The 21,399-nt window shown below is 40.7% G+C and overlaps 1 protein-coding gene across 1 annotated transcript; it reads left to right on the top strand.

Moving 5' to 3' along the window:
- Positions 1-7,525: 7,525 nt before the first annotated feature.
- LOC117773907 (glutaredoxin domain-containing cysteine-rich protein 2) lies at positions 7,526-13,801 on the top strand. The gene is made up of 5 exons (XM_034605749.1): positions 7,526-7,898; positions 8,217-8,400; positions 9,623-9,732; positions 11,342-11,569; positions 13,096-13,801. The coding sequence occupies exons 1-5, from the start codon at positions 7,842-7,844 to the stop codon at positions 13,267-13,269; spliced, it is 753 nt and encodes a 250-aa protein (XP_034461640.1). The 5' UTR covers positions 7,526-7,841; the 3' UTR covers positions 13,270-13,801.
- Positions 13,802-21,399: the final 7,598 nt, after the last annotated feature.

Genomic DNA, 21,399 nt, shown 5'->3' with positions numbered 1-21,399 from the left:
GTTCGGTCGTCGTCTTGTGACATACGTTATAAGTCAATTCAGATTCATGCAGTTTCCAGTAATCTTGTTCTTTCACAGATGCAGCCTCTCCCGAAGCTGCAGTTTTCTTTTCAACCCCGGTCCTGGCGGCTGGGTGCAGCAGACGTCTAACGGTGTTGAAAGAGGCCCGCTGGGATGCTTCAGGTGGAGCTGGTTGATTTGGCAGCGCCCGTCGTGGTCGGTTGGAAATCTCATCATCCACTCTTTGTAGCCACTGGTGCAGAATGAACCTCTTTCTCTCTCTCCTCCACTTCACTAATGAAACCTTTAGTTCTGTGAAAGAAGGGCTTCACCACTGAGCCTTTATGTTGTCTCTGGTGCTTATAGAATGGTAGCATGCCATTTCCTCCTGTAAGTACCAGATGTCAGGTGCGGTTGTAGCCGGTGGCATGCCATCAGTACAAACACGGCAATCAGTGCTTGAACAATTAAAGCTAAATATAGACATCAGTCAATGATGTGGAAGCAATAGCTTCCCTTACATCTTGCGTTCTGTCCAATGAATTTGATATTGCTAGTTAGCATTCATCTTGTAAATGACTTCGCTCTAATGGCTGCAGTAGACTATTGTCATTATCGTTTATGTCATTTTTATGGGTGTGTGTATGTGGCCCACTTGATGGAGGCCGATAGATAAAGGCTGGAACTTGTCATGAAGAGGTGGGAGCAGAATTGTCTGATGTTGGCACAATCCTGGGATTTTTAACGGGGTAATAGCTAAAGGTGTTCAATCTGCCCTCGACTCAGCTTTTCCTTTCAAAGCATTAAGATGTAGCTGTCGTGCATAAATAAGAAAACTATACTGTGATTTATCAAACTAGTGTGGCTTTAATCTCAAACCTGTACCCACATGCTCACTACACAAGTTATACTGGCCCCTGCATCACCACATGCCACCGGGTTGGAGCTCTTTTCATTACGGCCTTTTCAAAATGTTCAATGTACAATTATCTACAATAACCTATTTAGTTTGCATATGTCGCCATGGTAACTGCATAATTATCATGGTCATTATTATCAATGGCAATTTCACTCTGTGAATACTACTAATGACAACTGAAATATGTCAACAGCTATACGATTGATTGCTATAAAATTGTGTACACATGTTCATGGTGCCCAAAGGATTCAATCCAAGTGATGTTGGTCGTCCTCTAACTTTTCCCCAAATGCCACCAGCAGGGTGACATGTTTGCCTTTTAGTAATGTATATTTACAATTATCCCTGCGACCCCCAAATGGATAAGTGCTGCGTTGAATGAATGAGTGAATCAGATGGATTGCAATAAAATGTTGTTTCACCATGAGGTTCACATCTCTGAGTGAAATGTCTTCAAGACGTTTGACTTCAGGCTCTTCTCAGGATTACTGACTGACAAGTGGCTTGTGCAAGAGGTGCAGTACTTTGGCTTTTGACCTGTAAGTCTAGTGACTTGCCTCTGCTGTACTTTCCGTTTAGTGCTTCTAAATAATGTCAAACTAAGACGGTAAACATTAAATTATAGATTTTGCAATCAGCATGTTAACAGTCATTGTGAGCATGTTAGCATGATTAGGTTAGCGTTGGCTCAGAGTCTCTTTGCCCCTTAGATTCACATGCTAACCTGTAGAGTATTAAGTCTTGACAAATGTTCTTAAATTCAGTTTTTAACTTGTTCAAGCTCTAATCCAAATCCTGTTTGTTTACACACGCTGGTTCATTATTTACTTCACTTCACAAGCCCCTGCAACAAATAATTTTCGAGAGCAGAGTATAAGAGTAGGATTCCAGCTGGTTCCCTTCCCTTATTCCCTCGCTCCTGTCCCGAATCTCATTTTAGCCGGTATTGCAGTTGGTGGAGACAGTCATGCATCATCTTTTGAGAGGGAGTGAAATTAGAGTGGGGTGGAGAGGTCACAGGAGGAGCCCTGTGGAGCACCCGAACTGCAGGTTTCTGCATGAACTGAAGTTTTCCAGGGAGCCGCGCACCATCAACACAACCATACAGCTAATTAAAGTGAGATAGTGTATCAGTCCCAGTGAAATATTAAATATTAACTTGACTGTGACTTGCAACATCTATCATTTGATAGACACTGTAATTAAGATAATGAAATTTAAATACATTAGCAGTTCTATTTAAAACATTGCTGCTGTGGAGGAGATTTTCAAAATGACAGTCTAATCTAATTCAGTGCAGAGGGTTTCTGCTTTGTCATCAATTTAGTCTCTTTGTAAACTGTGTAAAGTCGGTTTGTAACTCAGACTTTGTTTTCATGTTTAAATTGAGTCATTTATATGTTAATTGCTAATAAGCCGGGTGCTTTTTATGGTGAATCTGTGCCCAATTCCATGTCAACAGCTGTTGCAGTGATAAGGGAATCCAAAATGATTCACACAGAGTCAGGAGACAGCTGTCAGACAACGTATTATTTGTCTTGGCTGTGTGGAGATTGAGTCGGGTACAGACCAAAAAACACTTTAAGTAACCGCCAAGGCCAAAGTGTCCCACAGGTGAGATGGTCTGTGTGCGATCTCTACTTTATTACAACCGACAGTCAGTAAACAACCGACAGTCAGTAAACAACCGACAGTCAGTAAACACTGTAGAAAGCTGTACATGCAGCATTCTCCACTGCAAACCCTTAGGAGACACCCATGGTTTCCACGTTTGTGCAGCCTGTTATTGCAAATCCTTTAAAAAAAGAAATATTTAAATATTTGCTTAATAATGGACCCTGTTGCAAAAATACAAATAATAATGCAATGAATAATACAATAATGCAACAAAGAGGGAAGCAAGATCTTGGACAAACAACTTGTTTCCTTGTTAACCTCTACTGCTCCCTATTTACAGCCTATAAACTTGTGTCACTACAATCCCAGTCATCCATCATCTTTACCACTTCTCCTTTGAGGGTCATGACAACAACCTTTCACACTCAAATTCACACCTACAGTTACTTTAGAGTCTCCGATTATTCAGGATGTAAACCTGGAACTGATTTAAATTCCATACAGTTATAGTTGTAAGTAATTACTAACTATAACACACTTATAAGACCAAATTCAGAGGTGCACATCTTTTCTTTCTGTCCGTAACCTTCAGAAAAAGGATTTGACATTAGTGTGTCCAGACTTAATTTAAGACAAATATGATCTTTCGCATTCATATGCGGCTTCATCGCTCCTCTATCGTCTCCTCCTGGTTCTCCTCCTGGTTCTCCCCCTTCTAGTCCCATCCATCTCTAATTCCAGCCTTTCACTTTCTCCCTCTGTCTATCAGTCTTTATCTTGTCTTCCTCTCACGCTCCTCCCCTCCTCTGCCTCTGTCAGCTCCCTGAGCAAGAGAATCAAGAAGTACAAGTACACGAGTTTGTGCTGAAATTGTAGTTTTTTGTCTTAAATTGCAAAGCTCTTGTCAATTGGTTCACACCAGGTGATCATAACCTCCAAGTCTGCTGACCTGAGGGGACATTGTTATAAAATCCTTGTGCGACACGCAGAGTAATTCCATGCCCCCCCCCCCAAAAAAAACATTGCCTCCATGTGCCTTAAGGACAGCGACCGCTACGGAGAAATTGAATCCAGTGTTTGTGACCGATCGCTCTTTCATTGTTGCCTCGAAATAGGTGCTGCTGATATGCGAGTCAGTCGATACCGTTCCCCTTGGGAGGGGGCGTCAGAAATAGCACAAGCGAAATAATGAGTGGAGGTCTTTATAAAAATGAGGCTTTCACCTTTCTTTTTTTGGTGCGTAGAAGTTTAGAGAGAAAGCGAGAGAGATGAAGGGGGAGAAGGAAACAGGAGAGAACAATAGGCGATACACGACAGAAGGTAGCAAGGACGTGTATATGCTTCCTCCGCCCCCTTGCAATGCGACTTTGCCAACTGTAATACACTCCTCCTTACGGTAATCCTGGACCCTTGGGGGGGAAACAATCAAATTCCACATGCACATGCTCCTATAAACACAACGACTTCTATAATTAACATCCATCGATGCAGGGCAAGGTAGGATGTGGAACTGTAGCTGCAGAGGGTTTGAGGCATAAACAACTGGGATCGTGTTCTCTAATTGATGTGCACAGGGAAATGCAAAACACAAGTAGATTCAAAATATTTACTGAATATATCACTTACTTTGAGGTCAATATTTCACAACTACATAATAACTGATTTGACCTGGATTTTGACACAGTCAGGAAAGATGCAGTGAACTCCCCTGTACACAGGCAGGCTGAACCAATGGTGTTCAGATGAGCGGTTTTACCAAAAGTTATTTCTCACTGTGTGACAGTATTGATTAGAAAATGATTATTTGTAGCCCTGGGCAAATCCACTTCAGAATTTATTTTGGCATAATAAACCTTCAAGAAACACTTTTATTGCAGAGGCTAAAGGAATCAGGAGAAATGGCTTTTACCCAACTTTGAATGTTTCTATGAATGTTTCTATGGTTGTGGGGAAAAAACTAAACAGAACAAACAACAAAAAGTATCCTGGTTCACAGAAGCCCATTTTAATTTGTTAAATGTCTTCACTAGACTTTCCCTTTAACTGTGGAACTCTCTTTGTATCAAAATATAACTCAACTCTTGGAAATTCATCAGGTATTTGGGTAAAGTTAAGTGAAGAAATATACTTGCATCAATGTCTCTTTTAGCAATATATAAAAAAAGAGTTTAGAATGTTTATATGTCAATGGTACCTTTGCCTCATTCATCCATTAGAAATATATATTAATATATATATATATTTATAACAGCCATCTTTTTATAGATATTGTATAGAAACTGTCCTCAAACCTATCTAGCCACTTCCATATGTACCCAATAAAACTATGTTAGACAACAAAATGGCTATAAACTCACTTGAAAGAGTTTGTAGTTACTCATATATGAGATCATTTCTCCTCTCTCAGTTTTTAAGATAAAGTTTTCTTGCCTGTTACAATGCATGAGTTGTGGTTATGAATCAGGCGACTCACCTTGAATATCAATATGACAACTTTGAGCATTCCATTTGTTTGGCACTCTTGCATGACATACACGTTAGTGATGTTTAGATCTTCAGGTGCTTAAACAATGCTTGTGAACTGTTTTACATGAACTTTGAAAGTTCCCTTCCTCACATGGAGATGAAAAGTGGCAGCGCGTTGTTGGGTGCACTAAACATATGGCTACGTGGGATTTGATTCTGCACAGGGTCTGTTCCTCATCTATCTCCACAGGATGTGAACAGTTATTGTTCTGTTGCCTTCGTTATACTAAAAATAAATTAGCTAAGATTTATTCTGATGTAAACCCTCCGTGTGCTTGATGCTTAATTAAAACTTTTTGGACGTGTCCCTCAATTTAGTACTGGAGAGAAGTTTTGTTGACAAATATTGAGGAGCAGCCTGATAATACATAGCATAGGAGTTTTAATTCCAAGGATTTAAATGGGTCTAAATTTATTATCTCTTAGACAGAAAAATCTATAACCAAAACTATCATTTCAATGTTTTGATCCGTGCCATGAGAGCAGTGAACATGGATGAGGGTTAGATCTATCGCCAGCAGAGATCGTGCACTGTACCCGAGTAGTGTAGCTCATATTGCATAACATATTTAGGGATAATGGGGATAATAAAATGTATACGAGCTGTTAATGTGGCGACAGAGACTTATTTACAGTCTCAATCATTTGGACTGAAAGCACCGAAGAATCCTGACGCATTAAACGAATCCTCGACTGTGATGCCCCCAAAACAATTTCTCACATGAGTGGCCACACTTGCTTGTTCCGCAATCTGATTAAGCCGACTCTCGGTCAGAGGAGAGACAAGAGCCCGCCTCTGTCTTCTTGCCGTACTCTCTCTCTCTGGCTCTCACTCTCTCTCTCTCTGGCTCTCGCTCTCACTCTCTCTCTCTCTCTCCTTTTTTAAACAATCCATTCACCCTCATATTTATCTCGACATACGTGTCAACGGCGTCCATTAGTGTTTGTTCTGTGAAATGGCAGGAAAACAGTCACTGCCATCAGCGCAATCTAAACACGGATGAGAAAACCTTCTGAAAACGGTGGTAATAAACTAATTCCAATATGTGTCCATTTAAAGATTGAATATTTACACAGGGTCCAACTCGTACTGCCTTAAGAAAGAGATGCAGACTTCAACTTTCCAACTGGGACTAACAGATGTGACCAAAATCTCTAATTAGCCTTTGAACTGGTGATCAAATTATGCATAAAAGGATGATGACAGCATGAATCATACCCCTGTGGCTTTAATAAGAGTGTGGAGAGTCAATTCTGGAAAAACGACAAAGAGCAAAATTAGAGATGTGGGGGATTCTTTTATAAAATAGGCAGGAAATTATTTCTTTTCAAAGGCCTATGATTAGAATATAATTGCTATATTTGGAGTACAAATCCAGTCCAACCCAATTTTTGGCACATGTTGGAAGTATATTTTTTATTCTCGTTTTCCCAAGACACACACGTACGTTTTCAAATGGGGGAGCTTCTCAGTTGAAATAACCAACATGTGGCATGTGAAGACCCATTTTTGGAAAAATGTGAACCTTTCCCTAACAGCACCAAACCATTTTCTTCTTTCCACTGTGTTTAATGCATGGTAACCCTTTCTATTAGTCACCCTAAGTAGTAGGTAATTGCGAGTTAAACAGAGAATAAAGATATGTAATTTACCAAATAATTAAGGCCATTACACTAGGCAGGAAAACACTTAGCGCACAGTGATTTAGTTAAAAACACTAATTGTGACTCATCAGCTCAAGTAATTACACTACAGGATTATAACGGAGGGAGAAGTTTCTGAAGTGTAAATTTGATGCTTTCCAGGTTTTTTTGTGCAACATTTTGTGCAGATAACATCTTTTGATACAGAGTAAATGTTTCAATCTATTTTTTCCAACTTGGTCGAATTGTGTTAGGCAGTGCACAGACGTCGATTCACGCGATTTTGATTGGGTTCATTTCAGTTTCCCCGTTTGAAGGGAAGTAACCCGTGTTTTGTCTGTATGTTATGAAGGATTTGCATGATTAATATTTAAGTCTGTTTCATCTCTGTGAATTGTGCTGGATTCTAGACGAGCCCCCAAGGTTTATCGTCTGGAGTTTATTCTCGGGTTATTCTCAGGTGTCGGAAAAGCCTCATTATTGTGACGTTTTACGAGATCCACCGTAAATGGGACTCTTTAGATTTTTCCATCAAAGACAAAAACACACACAAACACACGTATAAACAATACAGAGAAAACACTATAAAAGCTAAGTGTTATTTCAGTCTGATGCAACTCACATCAAACGTCATGTTGGCTTTTCAACGCTGAGGTGCTCGGCTCCGGACCAGTGACAGGCAGTCTTACAACTACTAGACAAGTCCCACTCACACACTCACAGCCTCTTTCACTCGACACTACACACCCACTCTGTGCTCCACAAGCTCCAACTAGGTTCTATTCTGGTGATCATAATTATTTGATGACAGAGCTTCTGGTTTCTCAACCAATCCTTTTGTACATACGATCTAGCCGTGAATAATTCAGCACGGGGAGCTGGAAAGGTGGGTCCCTGGAAACAGCAGGTACAGTCAAACCCAGGAGGCAGGACACACGAGGAGAAAAGCTGCATCGTCCGCCCACGCCTCACAAACAGCTCTCAGTCGGCAGAACTATTTCAATCCGTCCATCTTTACGTCGTTTCATCACGTCAGGCACCACGGCGTCCACCTGACGTCAGTTCGACCAATGTAAAGGAGCTTCTTGGATGGACTGACGCTCTCTGGACCTGTCCAACTCCTCAGTCGGCCACCATGGAGGAACTCCAGAGAAAACTGAACCAGCGCTATGAAGGCACCAAGCCCAGAAAGGTGAGTTATTTATGGTACAACTCTCAATTCCGTGGGTTTTGAAGTACTTTGAGTAAAAGACATATTGAGGTCATTTCAGATACTGAGCGTTCCGCAAAGATATTTTTATGCATTTGTTTGATTATCAGTAGCAGATCAGCTTTGACGGAATGAAACAGGATTTCAGCTTGTATGCTGATATGTGTGTGCTCCCCTCTTGTCTGATCAAACAAGACTTTTTTTCTACTCCAAAATCTTCTATGTCTTTGCTTGCACGTTATGCAAATCAGTCACACGGTAAGTAACTTGTCAATGCATCTCTCCATCTCCAAACCACAGGTGAGATTCAAGCTGGCGTCGTCCTACAGTGGTCGCGTGCTGAAGCATGTGTACGAGGACGGCCAGGAGCTGGACAGTCCGGAGGAGAAATACCCGCACAGCTTCGTCCACAGGAAGATCCCCCCCAGCCACCTGGAGATGGAGCAGCTCTGTGGGTTTCAGGATGCTCAGGGGGACCAGCAGGGTGGGTTTTTATCCATGTTTGCCTTAACATGTTTTTTGCTTTCCTTGTAATGAAATAACTGTGCATTTTGTATTTCTGCGAGCACACTAGATCTGACAGCCCTTCATCTTTAAGTCTAATAATAATTTAAGTGTTACAGCAATCTGGTGGTTACCAATAGAAAGCTACAGCAGCCCAATGATTTGCACTTGCACATAACTCAATTGTTATGTTATTTCCAGTATTTATTCTGAGAAACATACAACATTTACATCGACGAGTAAGTACTCACCCTAACCCTCCAAACATTGGCTTGCCAGACAAAGTAATAAAAGTAATAATACAACAAACTGCAGCTCATTGTTAATATACACATTGATAGTTATTCATTATAACTAGTCATTGTCCTCAACTACGGCCTGCAACAGTTGCTGTGTTTATGGTTCATAGCAAGAGAAGGATTGGTAAGATATTTGCCCGACAGTGAAAACAGAGTAAGCGATTTACCATAAGTAAAACTGACCTGACTCTGAAGTGCAAAGGTTATTACAATCCTTCTTTTAGCAGCTAATGGGTCTGTGCAAGAAATTCTAGCTGCACACACCAGAGCAGGTCGATGAAACTGTGACCTTGTAATACAACCAATTTCAAAAATGAAATGGAAAAATAGCAATTGAGCCATTTTAGTCTGGTAATATAGTTTATTTTCATGTTTCTACCTCAATGTACTTCTTAGAAAATCATTTCCTTTGCAGCAGAGAGTTAGAAAACAGTTAATGAAAGTTAATCTGAGACTAATTCTGTTACCTGCTTGGCTTAGAGGTAGCCAGGCTCTGTCTTGTTCGTCTGCCCACAAAAGAAGTGTGAAAATGACAGTTATCCATTTCATAACTCCGTTGTTGAACTATTTATTTGCCGGGAGCTGTAACCTTTCTGGTGGCCTCGCAAAAAAGGATTCCTGCAATTTAAGTTTGTTGTTGGAGCTATAAAATATATTGTATTGTTTCATGTTTCTGGTTAGAATTCACTACTACTGAAAAGTGGAGATTTGTTTAGACTAGGATGCTACATAGTCAAACTCAGGCTGTGTGGTCACACCTGGTCATGTTGAGACTTCCAACTTATGATTTGGTCCAAAACAAAAAAGCACATCTGTGTGTTACATAAACTCTTGTGGATGAAACTACCTAAACTAAACTAAAGTTCTCCATCCTTCCTGACAACATGTTTCCTTCTGTACCAGGGGACTGTCCTCCAACCGGACTCATTGCCCAGAGAATAAACGTGTACAGAGGAGTGGGAGGCTACAAGCCGACTGTCGGCCTGACGGAGGAAGCGGGGGGAGATGCAAAAGTAAGCAAAGCTTCTTAGCGCGAGTTTTTGAATTTTAGTATCAAGGTGAGAGTCGGATTAGATTTCCCATTTGCAGTGTCAGTTTTGTCGGCCCTAATGTCAAACGTCTCTCTTGATTGTCCAGATCCAATCTCCAGTGCACTTTAAATGACCTGGTATGAAAAATAATGAGATTTTGCAGAGTTTTAATTAAGTTGTCCAGGGTGGCAACGGTTTACTTTACAGTGATCTTTAAGACAGCATTAGCATCTCAATGGTACTTGGGGAGCGCAGGCAGGAGGTTATCGTTTCAGGATAAAAGAGAGCGGCTAACCTTTCCCGTGGATTTCTTATCGTTTGAAAGGAGCAAAGCTCTCGTTTTGACTGCTGTGGAAGATTTATGATGCCTGCGCCTTGTCTGCGAACATCCCGTCAGCTGCAGATCATCATCGACTCATAGAGATCGGGATCTGTTTTACAAAAAGGCCCATGTGCAATAAATAAACAGACACAGATAATTCAGCCATACGTGATATATTTTCACTATTAATCTCTGTGAAACCCTTTGAATGGTGTATTACATGATAACTATGCATTACCTCTTTGCATACTTGCATAATGGGAAGTACAATAAGAAAGAATGACAGCTCCTTGGAGGACTCACTATCTCCTTTTATTTTATACTTGACAGAACAACAGAACTCTTCATATGCTGAAAATCAAAGAGTCACAGCACATATACTATCATCAGCCAACACAAAGACATTTAATGAGGAATTCATACATAATTAGATCAGAACGAGGCTTAAAACAGACAATGACAATCCTTGGCTAATTATTTTAGAATATAGGACACGATGGTCCTTTGTACATTCACCATCTTGTCCTATATGACAGCAAGCAGCACCAATTGTTCATTTTTAGTGGAACAACCACAGCGGCAAACTTGTTCATGCGACAGGAAGAAGCCTGTTTTTACTGAGCTGTTGAGGCAGTGGCTTCAGAATGACAGGATGAGAGGGAGGTCAGGTACATTGGCTGCTGGCCTGGTGTCAGTTTCTCAACCGAGGTCACATTTATCAGCGGAAGACAGCAATCTGGATGTAGTTCATGCTTGTAAGGGCATTATCTAAAGGATGGTGCAGTGGTCTGAGAGGTGCAGCCTGTACTGTACACGGTCTAATGAGTTTTCGGTCTGTTTTCTGATGGGAGATTACAAAGAACAAAAGCAGCTCTTTATCAGGTTTTTTCGATTTGGATGTTATGTTTGAAATTAACTCATCAAATCCTGTAAAGCAGATGTATGATTTGTGACCATTGGAGCATTGGATTTAGTTCAAGAGGCTTGTGCTCTGGTGTTACATTAATTGGTAATGAATATTATATGTATATCATTTAAAGAAATTTCTCTTATACAATAATAATAAAGGTTTTTATATTCTGTTCTATTCTATTTTCATGAAAAAGTTACCAGTGATATGCATATTTCATCTTTTCGGTTGATATTTAGATTTTCAAATTTCTCCACCATCCATTCTCACCCATACATACAGAGTTACAAGAATTACTTATCATAGGCACCACAGGTTGTTAATATAAACTGATCTCTGACATGTTCTGTTTCCTTCAGTCCCAAGTGTTGGACTTTGGCAAGATCATCATCTACACCAGCAATCTGCGCATCATCAGAGCTCCACCGAGGACCCCTGAAGCACTGCGGCAGCAGATAGAGCCCCGTGGGGACATGGAGGGACACCCTAAGGCCAGGGAGAGAGCGAGCAGGAGGAGGGCCAAAGCTCCTCGTGCGCAAGACGGGGAGGAGACGAAGGAGAGACAGATCACCAACACGGAGACCAAGGTAATGGTCCTTAGCTAAATTATTCTCAGTGGTGTGGTTAGGCTTTTATCACCCCATTTCTGTTTCTAGATATTCTCACCATGTTTTCTCCTCCTCTCATTTTCTTTCTTCGCGTGCGTCTTGTCATTCTTTATCCACTTTGAGAGAATAAGCGCCGGATCGTCCGTGCAGTTGTATTCTTGTAATTCAAATCTGTTCACACTCATCCCACAATCTCCTCCGCGTTTCCTTGAAACCGCCACCTTATTTGTACTCCCATTATTTCCTTCTCCTCGCGGCCCCCTCCTGCCGCAGCCACCATTGTCCTAGTGTTATCTATCAACTGTGAACAGATACTGATGAGTCCACAGTTTTACTCTGCCCTTGCAGCATTTGCCTGCCACTTACCAGCCCACAAGGATCCCCTCCCTCGTTCCTCCTTGGATGATTACTGCTCTCCTCCTCGTCTTTACTCCCTCCATCCTTCTCTCACCTTTTTCTTGTTATTTTCTCATTTTCTCTGCCACAGGAAAAAAATTAATTAATCCTCAGCTTTTGGTCCATCACTTGGCAATCTCTCTCTCTCTCTCTCGTTCTCCTCGGTAGTTAGTTTTTCATTGTCTTTATTTGTTATAACAGATTTAGATTTGTACTTTGCATGTGTACAACTAAAACTATCAACAGCTAATATAATGGTTGAAAATGTGCAACCTACACTACTGTAGGTTTAGATGCACTGGAAATGCACCAAACTCTGGATATTTCACTGGACATTTTCCGGAGGGGCTGTATATGAAAAGGCAAATGTCCGAGTCAGTTGGTCCAGATATTTTCCAAATACTTTTCCTGCCAGCCCTGGAGTGAGCCCATGTGAGAATACAAGCAGGACACTTTGCGGAAAAGTCACAGCGCAGAAGTGGGCGTGTCAATGATGTCCCAAAGAATACAAATATCTCGGGATGGAAAAGAGGAGGAGCCGAACACGTAGAGGACGCAGACGAAGAAAAACCTGTTTTTTACAGTAGCCCAAACAGGACAAACTAAACACCTTTTGAGTTTTTATGACAACTGAAGGCTACCACAGGTTATCCTTCATGTTTGGGTTGAGGTGAGGGGTGAGGTGAGGGGTATTCAGCTGCAACATGCAACTTCACCACTAGATGTCACTATATTCTACACCCTGAACCTTTAAGTTTATCAGTTTAGAAATGGTTGTAATGAAAAAAACAATATACTTATATTTAAAACAGTGGTTTATTATGAAGGAAGAAAAACACAGAAGTCAAAGAGTCAACATCTCTTACTCAACTTTTAAAAGCCAATGAGAATCGAGTGTTCAGTTGTGTGACAGTGACATCATTTCAGTCATGCAGCATCTTTGTAAATTCGGGTGACACAAAACTTTACGCCCAACTTTCAGTTTCAGCTCAATCTCGATCCTTGCATCCGTCACCCGTCCCCACATCTGGGTCCCTACCCTGCCTCACCTCATAGTTCCCGTCTTTCACCCCCCCCCCTCTCCTCTAACGCGTTTCTTCTTCCTCCAGGAGGCTGACAGCTGCCAGCATTGTGGCGGCTCGGGCTGCGCTCCCTGCTCCCTGTGTCACGGCAGCAAGCTGTCTATGCTGGCAAACCGCTTCAATGAGTCCATCAGTGATCTGCGGTGCCAAGCCTGCTACCCCCATGGTCTGGAGAGGTGCCAGTCCTGCTCCGGCAAATAGCACCGTTTGGCTGACACCCACATGTGTGAGCGAGTGAGTGACTGAGTGAGTGAGTGATCGGTTCCTCAGAATCGTCTCAGTCTAATCCAAAATGTTCTTGGTGGGGTGTTTTTCGATGCACTACTAGGAAACAAAAGCCATCACTGGGAAAAAAAAGGGGGAATTGTGCATTGGGCACAAATCATAAATTACAATTACTGTGTGCAGTGAAAAAACGGCTTGCGACAACACAAACACATAATCACTCTTTTGTTGTCACATTATTTTGCATCTGCAGCCTCATTCCTGATAAAACCTGGCTCCACAACAGAGTTATCATTCTAATTAAAACGATGCAAACATTTCACGTTAAATTTTTTTTTTCTATCGCCCCTCTTCATTCATCAGGAGAGAATACATTTTTTATTTATCACAACATCACAACACTGCATGACATTTTCTTGAGAAAGAAAAAACAAGGAGCATAAAGAATATACAGATTGTGAGATGAGTGACACAAAATATGATAGTTTCATAAATGGTCACAAACATTAATAAGCACCACTGCCCCGAGGAAGATGAAACTGAAAAGAGAAAGCTGATGTTGATAAGGAGATTTTATGGAGAGAAGTTAGAATTCTTTAAAAAGAAAACCAATTGCAAGCCTATACCGAATAAATGTTTGACATTCAAAATATTGATTTTCAATGGAGGATCACTCAAAGTCTCTCTTTGTTGTGTGATAATTACAGATGAGATAGAGATAAGAAATATGACAGAACAGTAATATCAATGGAAGCAACCCTCTCGACCAACTCAGGAGGTGAAATAAAGGTGATTGTGACGATGTTTTTCTTTATTATTAATAGTCTGATTCTCAGGTTTTTGTCACTCCAACTTGTTTTAAAACTTTATCCACACAGTTTTGGTATATGAACGAAATAAAAGCTGATGAATTTACAATGCTTCTTCATTTACTGTGTCTAAAAGCTCTTTTTAAAGCCAAATGTTTCCTCTGCTTAATTCACATTGGTTTATTAACACAATGGTGCTTATATGGCTCAGATGTTTTGTGGGCTTTGCTATCTAACACCCCATAATATTATACATTTTTAAATAATATATGATTAGTGAGGCTCATGGTCGTGTAAGTGTTTCATTGAGCATTCATAAGTTTGAATGCATTTACATAAAGATCAACGCCATGACAACTCCCCGAAAAGAGGCCACATCATCTTGATCGCCCCCTGGTGGCTGGCGGCAGTATACATCATCAATTTATCATAAATGTGAAGCACGTCATGCACTTTAAATGCATTTTTCTGAAAGATGGCATTTTACATCGTTCACACTGGTGTTTCTTTTGTTATTTGATGCCATAACAACAGGGTGAAATGCGCATGTAATGGGAAAACCTTGATACTGCAGCTCCACAATCACTACTACGCAGACTCTGGCAGGTGATGTCGCCCGTATCCAGGATATTTTTCTTTTGTACGTTTGGGGGAGAAGTGGAGATGTTGTCCTCTTTATATACAGTCTACACTACTATCATATCAATGGCATCTGATGTTCAGGGCTGTTATCTCAGCAGCATCATAATTCAACAGGCAGCGTCTCTGACTCTGACGTGTGAAACTCACTGCTCATACGTTTGATCTGTTTTCACAGTGGGTTGGTTGTGTTGGTTCGTGGAAACTAAATGAAACGAAACCGTAAAGACAAAAGGCAACACATTCTAATTCCTTCTCATTACATCTCAGTCATTAAACCTCAAATCAGCTGCGATCAACCACAATATTTGGCATCGGGATGAATTCATGGAAATGGGAAATAACAAAATTAAATATTGTCGCCTCAGTAGCGAAAGGTTTTAATACGTTTTCACACTGCTGTTGTCATGACCTTCATGTGTATATTAATCTTGCTTGCATTTAAACTAACCTATCATCAGGTAACACAAATGGTCCAAGCACAGCTGTATTATGTGTTTGTTATTTCCTGTGCAGATGTGTGAAGGTGGAGTTCATGCTTTTCCTTTATGGAAAAATAAAAAAGTTTTTTTTGATATGCCTACCTGCTCTGTAATCAGATATCAACTGCACTGAGCCGTAGGGCATTTCATGGTGGCTGCTGAAATGGCTTTTTTTTTTGTCACTATCCTTATGCTGCGAGGCAAAGATGATCAATCAATATCAGTGTTAGCAGCGGGGTAGCAATGACCACCCCCCTCTTATATGTCAGTGGCCGAAAACTCAAACCAGAGCAAGCCCCTAATACCATTACAACCCACTATCCCTGCCCCTATACTCCCATCTTTGTACTGGCAGTCCCATTAGCTTTTGTCTTATTATGTTAGCTTCACACACGGTTAAGGAGCCAAATATATCGCTTATCAGCAGCCTGCTCCAAAAGCCCCATCAGCAATCAAACACTTGTAATTTCTGGGATGACAGGAGAAGCCTGAAACTCCTTCCTTCTTTCCTCTCTGTACTTCTGACTGCGCTGCTTAAAAAATCTGCCTCACAAAAACTCTGTCACTTCAGCTCCCCCAGTCTCACTGAGTATTCTGCATGGGGACTGCAGGTGTTATAAGAACTGCAGGTGTGTGCCACTAAGGAAAGTGGAAATTAGACAAATGGAGAAATAATTATTAGAGAAACGAAGATCACACACGTTGTTGTAATTGGTAGTTGTGTGCAAATACAATCAATTAAACAGTGCATCTGTACAGTGGATCATAACTCCCATCAGGATGAGCCATGCACTGTATATCAAAGATGAATGACATGACAACTCCCCAAAAGTGCCCTGTGGTGGCTGGCTATAGTATAGGCCTCCTCCATGTTAACGGACGGGACATGGACCAAACTAAAAAGTCAAATTATACATCAGTGCATTACAGCGCCCGTTTCCCGGATATTTTAACTTAATTTTTGTACAGTGGGAGGAAGTGGAACAGGCAATGTTGTGACACATGAGGCAAATGGCCGGGATGATAAATACTTATGTAATAAACTAATATTTATAGGCATAAAACTTACAAGCTTTAAATTTAAGGATGGGGAAAATCGAAACATAAATAATGAATTTAGAAGATAGCAGCAAATTACAGCAATATTACATCATATATCGACATTTAAAAAATCCAATAAATGTGGATTTTAAATAGAGCAGGTTTACCATTTGGGTTTGATTTGAAAATCCTCATTGACCCCCAGTGGGAGACGGGACAGGGAGCAAATGAATCCCAACCTCTTTTCGGCCTCATCCCCTCTTTAAAAACAATGTATCTCAGTGCACCTATAAAATAAAGAGTTTTGTGTAATAAACTTTAAGAGGTGTAATAGAGTCTGTGGATACTTTCTCCTTTGCTACTCATCTCCATCTGTATTTGTCCTCACTTACCAACGTGTTTCATCTGACAAACAGCCTGAGTCTGCAGTGTTTTGATAATGTTAATACCTCTTTGCTAGTAACATGGAGCTCTTGACCCACACACATTAAACAGTCCTTAAAAGCAACACAACAACGCTCCTGCAGGCGTCACTGATTAATCCACTGGCTTTTGTTCGCTGTATTTCAGTGGGTGGACACGCACTCCCACACATGTATAAACCAATATATATCCTTGTGATACAGTACAGAACATTACATAAAATAGTAATTTGTAAGAGATTGCCATTACCGAATAATGCCCTGTTTAATCACAGCAGCAAATAAAACAATGGCGTACAAATGCAGAGGGAAGCATCCCCCCCAGTGGCAGCGTTATCATTTATAATGCTTTATAGATGTATCTGTGATCTCCTAGAGCCCATTTGCAATATACAACACAGGAAGCAGACTGGGAGCAGACCGGGCACATTAATCATCTGACTCTCGTACAAGAATATTACACAGTGTTGGGAAGTAAGAGCCACATTTCATCTGCGAGCACTTTAGCTTTCTCTGTTTGGTTAGTGCTGATCATTCTGTCCTGCTGTCTGTGTCGTTTATGTAACTCACTCCATCTCTTACCTTTTATATATCAACACAAATATACTGTCATTATAATGGATGAGTGTAGCGTATATGCACCTACATGTTTATTTGCTTTTAATACACTTGTTGGAATCAGTCTGCAGACCTTTGTCAAGAAATGTAAAAGTTGAACTTCTTTGCAGTGTTTAGATTATACAATGTGTATAAAGCCAAATGAACTTGATCGCCCCCTGGTGGCTGGCTGAAGTATAGCTCATAAATCCTGCCCCCTCCATGTTAGTGGATGGGACATGGACCAACAATAAGTCAAAGCACAACGTAAATATTTTTTTCTCAAAGTCATTGTAGGTGTCACTGACCATGTCCGTTAAGTTTGTTTTTCATTAGTTATTTGATGCTATATAAAAAGTCATGATTGACAGGACTGACGCGCGATTGGTCGAGCGCATGTATCAATGACACCTCACTAGTGCGTTTAAATCCCATAATCACTAGCTGCACAGACTCTGGCTCCGAATGTGCCAGATGGCCGCATTCTTATCTGGGATATTTTGGCTTCATGTCTGGTTAGTGGGAGTTAGTGGAGACGCGTAGACCATCTCTGTATAGAGTCCACAGCTTAGACACATTACATGACTTTTCCCTTAGGCTGCAGCCAGGAGGCAGTTGAGTGATTAGAGAGACTGTCCTTCAGCGGATGGATCAGACATTAAGCCTCCGTCCCAGCAAGCATCGACCCTCCTGAAGCATCGTTCGGCAAAAACACTGAGTTCACCTCCAGCTGCTATTAGCTGATCTGCGCCTCTGACCTCCCCGGGGAGGGAGGAGGTGCAAACGAATATGGTAACCTCCTACCTCCCTTCAGATTGAATTAATAACTGGGGCGTCAAGGGTTCACATGCATACACCGGTCATAAGGTCAGTAACCATGGCTGTTTTTCCTGGTTCTAATTAAGAGCCTCTAATTGTGTTTTTATTGTGTTCATTATCACTCTCACAATGCGGTGAAACACTGTTTATTCTGACCTTCAGCTTCACGTTTGCAATTAGCTGGTTTATTTTTGTATCATGTCCAATATTAGTCCAGTTATTTACTTGAAGAAATAGGGTTTAGCGCGGTCTCAAAATAACCAGTGCACTTAAGCCACTGCACATTCAAACGTGTGTTTTTCACATGAGAAAACAACACGGTACGTATCATGAATTTAAATAGATCTGCGGTTTTCAGACCGTTTCACACGTGATACATTCACGTACTTTTTCTGTTCTCACACGTCCATAGTGTAAGAAGACACGTGTAAGTTCTGCCTCTGATGTTCTCTTCCTTTGGGGTGTTGGGTTTTCTAACTTGTGCTATAATTGTACCTGCTGCATTATGGATGCTGGGGTCACACCTTGTATCAGCAAATGAGACAACACTATTGAATATCACTGTGTGTGTGTGTGTGTGTGTGTGTGACACTGACACTTTGACATCATGCGTTCCAACTGTTGATGTTTGAAAGTTTTTATGGCAAGGTGAAAGACGAAGCTTTGCCTGCTCCTGAGGGCAGTGAGGGCAGCAGCCGGGAGGACGAGGCACTTGCAAGAAAAGGACAAGAGGAATAATAAGCACCAGGAAAACAACGTCAGGGAGACTGATGGCAGTGAGGAAGGGCAGGAGGGGACGAAGCAACGAGGCATCGAGGAGAATCATCAGTTAGTGAAAGGTTGTAAGTTTTTGTTGACATCAGGAGTACGTGTCTATTATCTGATCCCTGTCTGGAAGATGTGTCTGGCTACAGCAGGGAGCATTTATTCACTAATCTATTATATCCCTGAACTGAACAGGGAAGGAAATGGAGCAGCTGATTGTCTCTGTCTTCTAGATGTCAATCTGTGGTGTACCAGCAGCACGCATGTACCAGCAGAGAAAACAGCTGATGTGATGCCAATAATAAGTTTGGAGAAAAGCCAACAGCATTCTAATTACAACACCTTGATCTGCAGCACTAATGCTCCAGACCAATGGCCTGGTTTTTAAGATCAGATCTCAAATATACAGTTGAGGAAACAAAAAAGCAGCTTAGTCAATGAACACCGATGTATTGATGTGGAAATCATCCAATTTAAAGGTAGGAGTCTCCAACCTGCACACAAATTATACATCTGTGACTCAAGGGCATTGCATTCAATTTTCCTTGTTGGAAAAAAATCATTTGGATGCCTGACCTTGGTGCAAACAACAAAATAATGCTGCATGTATCATCTATAGAACCAGAGATGTTATAATGCCGTTGCACTGACACAGTTAAGGTTCACAAGAGTGTCACTTTATTCTGGCAGCGGAGGAAGACGGACTTCAAAACAGTTATTTGCTTATCTCATTGTTTCACTAATGAGTATAAAGATCAGCTCATGTGGTACATTTGCATAATTCTCATTGTCATGGACATGATTGGTCTCTCCCAAAGCAATGAAAAAGGAAGAGTCACCACCACATCCAGAGATGAGGAGGACGGCTCAGCACACCGGCCTCACTTCACCGAGGAGCAAGGTCGATGTACAGATGAGAACGGCACCATCTAAATAACAGTAAAGTGCAGGGAATGTGAGTTGTGCTTCACACCAATGAGTCACAAACAGAAGGATGCATATCAGTGGGGACATTTCTAACATTTCCAGAGTTTCAGCCTGTTACATGAATCATCGTTGTATTTACACAAATTAATAATTCACAGAATTGTTTATTCACTGCGTTTGTTTGGTAAGAAATATACTGAAATAAAATGAATGCATTTATTTCTTAATAAAATATATCCATGAATTATTCAGACATTATTGTTTAATACATTATTTATTACAGTGGGAAATTATGAAAAAATAGACTTGCTAATAAAATGCTTTTTACTGCTTCAGATTCCAATTCTGGAGGCTTGAGGTCAATGGCTTATTGAAATGAAAAAACATACTTTAAGACCAACAAATGAGAGGCTCATAGAATATTAATGTATGGAAATTATTCATTTATTGTATGGCAGTGGTAAACAGTGGCCATCACTGATCAGAAATAGGGATGAGGACTAAAAGTAGAACAAAGACTGCCCCAATTTCCATGTGGTTGAATAAACCTTGCTAATATTTTGTGAAATGCAATAATCACATGAGAATATATTCTTTTATTCATATTTCATTTGTCACCAAGCACTGTGTCTTTTGTGGTTCCGGTGAAAAGAGGATGAAAGAGCAGCTGAAACATGCGGAACGTCCTGATTCCAAAGGGCAGCTTTAATCGTTTAAGCAGCAAAACAGCAAAATGTCTCCCCGAAGCAAACACAGACCAATTTAATCTCAGTCTCAGACTGAACTTGCTTCGCCGCTGTAGCGTGAAGCAAATGCAAAGATTTCATCCCACACTGAATATGTATCAGTCGATCCAGGTGTCTAAGCAGAATCAATCTTCAAACTAAAAATGCTTCCCAAGCGTCTGGTGGAATGAGACAAGCTGAGCGTTATTCACCAGAAAGCTGGAGTTCATTTCCATCTCGGTATGTAAACACTGTTATGGGTCAAAGAACCACATTGAAATGCATAATACTCAAAGTTTGTTTTTATTCTATACCTGTCTGCTGATAAAGTACAAAACCTTGGTTTATATCATGTCAATTAGTGATAGAGACCTCAAATACTGTCCCAAGCCTAACAAAAGTTTGTCTATGATTAAAACACTGATTGATTTCATGCAAAATGTGTTTATATTACTCTCAATATTGCTCTTTTTGAGTAGCTTTACATTTAAAAATAAATAGGAGATCAATAGGCATGCAGTGCTAAACTTGAAATGGTTCAGTAATCTTCAGAAGTTATTAATGCTCAAGCGTGGCTTCCAGGATGAGAGTGTATCTTTTCTTTTTTATAATATTATGTAATATATATTACATGTTTTAGTTTTAGCAACCAAAACATTGTATAGAAAAAATAAACCTGCTACAACTTTACTTGCTTCTCTCTTTGACACAGAATAACCCATATGCTGATAAAGACTAGATTGAAATCTGTGATCCAGTCATAATTGTTATTGTACTATGGTGCATATCAAAAGTGAGAGGACAATCTCATCTCCTCCTATCTGGTTTTAAAAAGCCTCTGTTTCTGGAGGGGGTTCCCCAGTGAATCAATTCCGCTAGG

This window comes from Hippoglossus hippoglossus, chromosome 14 (assembly GCF_009819705.1).
Source record: "Hippoglossus hippoglossus isolate fHipHip1 chromosome 14, fHipHip1.pri, whole genome shotgun sequence".
NCBI classification, from domain to species: domain Eukaryota; kingdom Metazoa; phylum Chordata; class Actinopteri; order Pleuronectiformes; family Pleuronectidae; genus Hippoglossus; species Hippoglossus hippoglossus.
Note: the sequence above shows the minus strand (reverse complement) of the source record. Positions and strands in the feature narration are given on the sequence as shown.